Source organism: Mesitornis unicolor, unplaced genomic scaffold (genome assembly GCF_000695765.1).
Source record: "Mesitornis unicolor isolate BGI_N332 unplaced genomic scaffold, ASM69576v1 scaffold2516, whole genome shotgun sequence".
NCBI classification, from domain to species: domain Eukaryota; kingdom Metazoa; phylum Chordata; class Aves; order Mesitornithiformes; family Mesitornithidae; genus Mesitornis; species Mesitornis unicolor.
Genome location: NW_010190045.1, coordinates 7,706 through 14,524, shown reverse-complemented (window position 1 = coordinate 14,524; position 6,819 = coordinate 7,706). Strand labels below are relative to the sequence as shown.

At 42.2% G+C, this 6,819-nt stretch overlaps 1 protein-coding gene across 1 annotated transcript in view; it reads right to left on the bottom strand.

Annotated features, from left to right (window-relative positions):
- Positions 1 to 1,832: 1,832 nt before the first annotated feature.
- The window catches only part of USP1 (ubiquitin specific peptidase 1), a 12,630-nt gene continuing 7,643 nt past the window's right edge, over positions 1,833 to 6,819 (bottom strand). Inside the window, exon 8 of the mRNA XM_010186255.1 lies at positions 1,833 to 2,979. Coding sequence (XP_010184557.1) covers positions 2,247 to 2,979 — 733 coding nt within the window. The 3' untranslated portion in view covers positions 1,833 to 2,246. The remainder of the gene's footprint in view (positions 2,980 to 6,819) is intronic.

The following is a 6,819-nucleotide window of genomic DNA, read 5'->3' as shown; positions in this document are numbered from 1 at the left end:
TAGTCCTGTGTATTGTTTCTTCAGCAAGGAAAGCATCAACTTTAATCCAAAGCTTATATAAATATCCTTTGATTTTACTGGATGGCCCTGTGTCTGGGTAAATCTAACTGGGGTATCGGTGCATACAGCTCGACCGTTGTGTAAAGCTCCAGTGTAAGAAACTGGAAAGCTCAGACTGGGCAGCAGCCACCTTGTGTTTGCCATCACAGAACCTCTAGGCCATGTGTAACACGGGACATTACCATGGCAAGTTACTTGTTCAGGGTGGCAAGTGCTTTCCTTGAGTACATCTCCAAAGTGTTTTTCACTCAGCATTTTCCAGCTGACAGCGTTTTCCGTTCAGCTGCCTGCAAAGGGTGTTTCTCTCCGGCTGTGCAGTGCGATGGGAGGCAGCTGGGGCTGCCTTGGATTACACCACAGCCAACATTTTGTTGAATATAATGGTATTTTGTTTCCTTGGAACATTTCCTGTTCCTGCAGTCGAATGAAAAAGATGAGTTTGGGTCAAGTGTGGAAAAATAAACTTCCGTTTGCAGCTGAAATTCAGCAAACTGCAGGTAGTGAAAACGAGCACTGTGTTAGGTGATTTGGCTACCCTTACAAGGTAAGATTACTGTTGCTTTTTTAAATACAGCTGTTTCTTGGTTTGGACTACGACATTATTTATTACGGTGACATTGCTTTGGAAAAGGGAAAGGTCTTTGCATATTTGTAACTCCAGATTTTTCTCCCCTGCAGAAGATGATTACTACAGACATCGAACCAGCATGGGCTTATAAGCCACTCTAAAGTTAGTTCAGTCTTCTGTTGACAGTAAAAGTTTTCTAGACTGAAAACTATTTCAGTAATAGATCAGCATCTCGGATAGGCTGCAAAATCAAGGCGTGTGCAAAAATCAGGTCCACCATAACATGGAATATACACTGTTTTCCACAAATTACCTCAGTATTTATACTACAGTGTAATAAAAGATTGTAAAAAACCAAGCACTGCAGAGTAAACTAGGCAGAGGTTTCTAGGGCTGTTCCTGTAAATAAATTCATTTGTATTTGAAAAATTATAAACCCCTCCAGAAAAGCAAGGTGTACTCACAGCTCGTGGACCTTCCCTCACCTCCGCAGCAGCACTCACGTCATCCCATTGCCCATCACAGCAGAAGGACACACTCGTCCCATTTTGTGTCGTATTTCCAAGATGTTCACTGTCTGCAGTTCATGCGATTCACCGTCATATTTTAGCATCTCATAACCGATTTGGGATTTTTATATCTAGTACTGAAACAGAGAATGTTACTTTATAAAGTACTTTGTTTTCTGTTTTTTTTGTAACAGCACCCAATCACTTTCCACTTTTCCCTCTCCGATACAAAAGTCTGCTCTGGTCATCTCGGATGCATGTCATAAATTTTTTATTTCATATATACATTCTCAACAAAGCATCAAAGCCAACTGCTTTTGTTTTGCCACGTTTCAGTGAGCTCCAGCTACAAATGAAGATCACGTTGTCAGATCACCACTAAGTCCCAGATCCACCCACAGCTCCGTGTATTAGGCGGCTTCACTCTTCAAAGTACAAAATTATTTTAATTACACTACACACTCTTCTTCTGAAGTATTAATCACACCTATTTACACTTTGCCCATTTAACACCGATGCAACAAGATACAAACCAAACATTGCTCTTTTCAGTTCCTCCCAATGCACTAAACAAGGTCCCAGGACCCCTTTTTCTTGTGTCGTACTGCACCAAGCAGTGGAGAACTGGATAAGGAGAATAAACCACGTCCATTACCCAAAGACTAAATATGAAGTATTACTTCCCAAGTTACAAAAATACACAACTTCTGATGAAATTTGCTAGTTAATATACATTTACTCCAGAATATGAATACAAATAAGTTTTATTTAAAAAAAAAAAAAGGCTAATAATACAATAGGTGTGTCTGAGACCTAGAGGTGTGTTAAAACCACTACCGTGTACTGTAGGCATCCTTGAGGAACTATACAAATTGGTATTTCTAAAAGGTAATACCACTATTCTCCAGCAAAAACAGTTATTGTGTGAGCCAGGTTCTACGTCATGGTTCGTTAATTCAAGTTGAGCCACTTACAACAAACAAAAAAGACCAGAAACGTTATAACCCAGTAGCTTCAAAAACAAACAGCGGTTTCTTCCAGGTAGTTTTGATGCAAATCAGACCAATAGGTGTATGCAAGTCCCTAATATGTACAGTCAAAATACAGCATCACTCTACAATTTTCTTATAAAACAGTAGGTAAGGAGTTGATGTAGATGACGATGTCGGAGAAAGGGAATTCAGAAAGTCCTTTTCTTCCGTCACCTTCACTTCAGAGTCATCAAAAAGCAGCCACTTCCCTTCGTACTCCTTGAGGCTCTGCAGCACGTACAGAGCTTTGTTTTCCAGTCCACTGGAGGCGACGCCGTTCTGCTCATTGCGTCCCGAGCTGCTCTCCACGCTCCCATTACTACTGCTGGACTCAGGGTTTCTGTTCTCAGGAACTACGTTAAGGAACTTCTCGGGGTTGGCCGGCTTGGTGGTGTACAGGTCGCAGTTGGGCTTGCTCTTCTGCCCCCCTAGAAGTCCGACAGCTTCCATGTTCTTTTTGTTCAGGACCTTACCCGGCTGCGCATTTCCATTGACTCTACACGAGACTTCACTGTCGTCGTAGTCTTCAGCCACAGTTCTTGCCTCCTCCTCATTGAGCGGCTCTGGTTTAATCATGTCGTACATTTGGTCGGTGATGAAGTTGCCCCTGTCCAGCTCCAGGCTGTTGAGGTCGGTCACTTTGACAGACGCGGTGTAGTGTCCGCTGCTGATGGTGATGCCGCTGTGCATTACCACCGCAAACAGCCCGTAGGTGTCGTTGGTCGGCTTGGTGCTCCACTCTTCCAGAGACAGCTTGAGAGGCGTCAGCAGGGGAGTGTTGATCTTGGAGAGGCCTCCGTAGCAATCAAACCTTGAGGAGAAAGGGAACATTAAGACCTCTTGCCACAACAGCTCACAACAAACGCTGCTTTAAGTGGCACATGCATCGTCTCTACATTCTTCTATTAAAGAGACAGAAGAAGTTGCTCACTTTGCAACTCGCTTATCATGAGCATCTGTCCCAGACACCCAATTCAGTAAAGACATTTTTACGAGCATGTGGAACATTAAATCTTACAGCCTCGTATTTTAACTATGAGACCTTCCCTGTTTCTGAAGTATCAACTACAAGTAATTTTTAAACAGCGATGATAAAAGGAGTTAATCCAATTGTTATCGTTTGTGCCTCTATGCACGAATAGCTGCACTTCTTCCCAGTCACAAACCTGCCTTCCAGATGAAAACAAACCAAAACAAAACCTCAACATCCAAGGTTGAAGTACCCAGGGTTGGTGCTTTGTTTCCTTTATCCCAAACCTTGGAAAGAGTCATTTACTAAATAAAGGAATGCCAATCTAGTTTACGTTCAAGTAGCTTTAATGTCACTCAGAAAAACCGAGCAGTTTTCCTCAGATCACCTTGGTGCACTGTAGTACAGTAATAAGTGGTTCTCTAAGGCTGAGTACATTACTAACACTTTCCTATTGCTAGGACAGTTAATGAAGAATGCCTGTGTTATTCGGGGCTTTTTAAACAGTTCTCTAGCTGATTTACTTTGGACAATTCCAGAAATACTTTGTTCATAGTGCACAAACCTACAATGAGGAAAGTTCTTCATTACAATAAGTATCCATCTTTTAAAGAGTTTGAAAGGAACATCAGCATTGGGATTTTTCCATTATCGTGTAGTAGCCTCCTTGAAGGATTCTGATCCTACATCATTTACATATTACACCAGCCCCATTTAATTAACCCCTTTATTTAACAATACATCCTAACAGGTTTCAGTCTTGCCCAACGGTTCAAGTGTTGTAGGGGGAAAAATACAGAGGAATAGAGAGAAACCCTGTAAAACTTGGGTTCCAAGGAGCCAACCGCTGTTGCACAACCTGCGTGTTATCGTAAGAATGCACAACTATCTTCAATCCAAGGACACTGCAGATAAGGCTCAACAGTCCAAGCATAATTGCAGATACAGTGTTAGCTGTGCTTTACTGGGTTTAGTTTTGGTTCTGCTGTGCTTCTGAACATTTCGCTGATGTTCACAGCCATGAACCCTTACAAACAAATACCCACATAGATGTCCTCAGTCGCTCAAGGCAAATTCACTGAAACCTCATTTTAGACCTCGGCTTACCACGAACATTTGACTGCACCAGAAGCAGCACAAAAGAGCATATAATCAGAAGTAATAAAACTTAGATCATCTGAAATTCCCTATTATTAATAGCCAGAAATAGAGACATTCAGAAGAGTCGAGAAACAGAGAAACTGCTTGCTGGTGCTCTAGATCAGAAATCCAGCTCCACTCAAGCACACTGACAATCACGTTAACATAAAACATCCAAAAACAGGCTCTACCTTTCTTCTGAATGAGATCCAGCATCAGAAAGATTTGGAGAGGAGGAAATAAGAGAGGACATCTTTTCCTATTAGCTTTTTATTCTTCTGAAAGAATCTGAAGACAGAAAAATTGCATGCCAAGTATGCGGCCTCCTCTGACTGATGCACAGGTCACACACAGAGCAAATTTACTTCTGCAACTACATCCTTTGAGGCCAAAAATCAGTGGACCTTCGCCCACTGCACTGAAGTAACGCCTCAGGTTACTATAGACCCTTATAAACTTAAGCTATTTTAGTGCAACACTCCTAACACGTAAGGATGTGACATACACCAAATAAAGACTCCCACTGGCATAAGCACTGCTGCCATGAATTAGCAAATGCAACTGTTACAAAACCTAAAGTAAGTCTTTTTCTAAAAAAAAATACTATTTCACAAGACAAAAATCTTAATTTTCTCACCCACTGTTACATGCGTACAGTGGAAATGCATCATGAGATGTTACCAGTTCCACATTCCTTAACAGCTTCCCAGGCTGAGCACGCATGGCCCGGCACTGATTTCCCCCCACAGACACTTGCCAAAGATGTCAGCCCCGGGCAAGCAGATTTTCACACTGGCTGCTTTATTAAAAAAAAAAATATGCAAAATTTTGCAAGCCAGCATGTATGACAGATTAAGCAAATCCTGACTAACTGCAGATATTACCATTCCCTTCTGCTTCATCTCATTTATTTAAAAGTCAGTCATCGGAAAACTCAGCAGAGCACAACTGAGAAGCAGGCAAGATTTCAAAATGTTTATTGGTGCTAAGAGAAGTTGTATGAAGAGTTTGAGTTTAAAAATCTGAGCTTAAGGCCAGCAAAACAGTCTGTTCTTACTTGGAGGCAAACCTTTGCAGTGCCATCTATGAGGACAGAAGTATTATCTTACAATAAATATTTCGTGCTTACTTCAGTCAACTGGGAGAAACCCCATCAAAGCTCACTGTTCAAAAACCACTGTAAGTGGCTCTGGATACCATGGAGTAAGCCCATGCTTTGGTCTCCTGCCCTCAGCTCTTCCCATTTGATCTGCAGCTGTGCTCTGTTACTCCAAATCAAGATGTTTAGAAATGACACGGTTTTGGCCAAGACAAAACATCTGAGCCAAGAATTGGGAAACTCTTCTAAGCAGCTCCAGCTTCACCACTGACTCCAGTTCTACATCTGATTTTTCCACTCTCACTTCCTTAGTCTCTGGCTGCTAACACTGGGCAGGAAATGCAGAGCGTGGTTCAGAGGACACATGAGGAGCGCTTCAAGACTGGGTTTGGTTTGTAGGTGTGAGTATTTTGGAGCAAGAACCTGAAAAGTGTGAGGACAGGAAAGGTAAGTGGTTCAGGAGAGGGCTGGTTAACCTGCAAGCGCTTCCTCACAGAAATAAGTAGCAACGTAGAAGCAAACTGAAGAGAATATTCAGGTTTCCTTTCAGGTGGACTTCTGGGGTGGTATTTTTTTACCTAGTCTATAATCCTGCCAGGACACCATCACATCAAGGGCTACTCAACAACAGCAGCACGGTTTTTAAAAAGCCCAACTTCTTCTCTGCCTTGTTGTGACAGTCAGGTATTGTGTAGAACAACAAAGAGACAAGTTTGGATGTTATGACCCTAGACTTGTACAAAGAGAAGACAGCAGGCGGTACAGAGACAGGGGGAGTTTTCTTTCTACTTTGGCAGAAACCTGGATAGTCCGAAAACCGAGAATTCTAGTTTGAACAATCTCAAAGGACCTGCAGAAGTGCACTCCTCAACACTGGTTATTTGACAAGCCTGATTTATACTGACTACAGTTACTAGCACTTGTTCATAAAGCGTCTTCTGACCAATCATCAGTCAGCTTACGTTTTGTGTCTGTATAGTGCCAAAGGTCCTCTACACCTCAAATTCTAATATATTGGTGACAAAAATGTTCTAGACTAAATTCCAGGGAAGACTTCATGCGTCAGACATCCTGCTGGCAAGGTGGCTCAGAAGGTCTAAAGCCAACCGAGAGGGAAATGGGTGGATTAAAGCCAAACTGGTGCCCAAAGAACTTCCTGCACAGCCCAAAGTGGCTCAGTTGGGTCTCAAAACTATGCCATCAAACCCAGGCTGCAGCAGAGAAGCTGCTAAGGGGGTGCTGAAACCAACACCAGTTTATCTTCTTTCGCTGCATCTGGCAAAGTTAATGCAGAGAACAAAAGCTGTGTTTTAATGAATACCAGGAGACATTGAAATTACAGGCCAAGTCTGCAAATGGTACCAAAACTGGATGGTCACTCTCAAAAATGCAATTAATAGTGTAACAGTTTCCTAAAGCATATGGAGGAATATTTTGTAGTT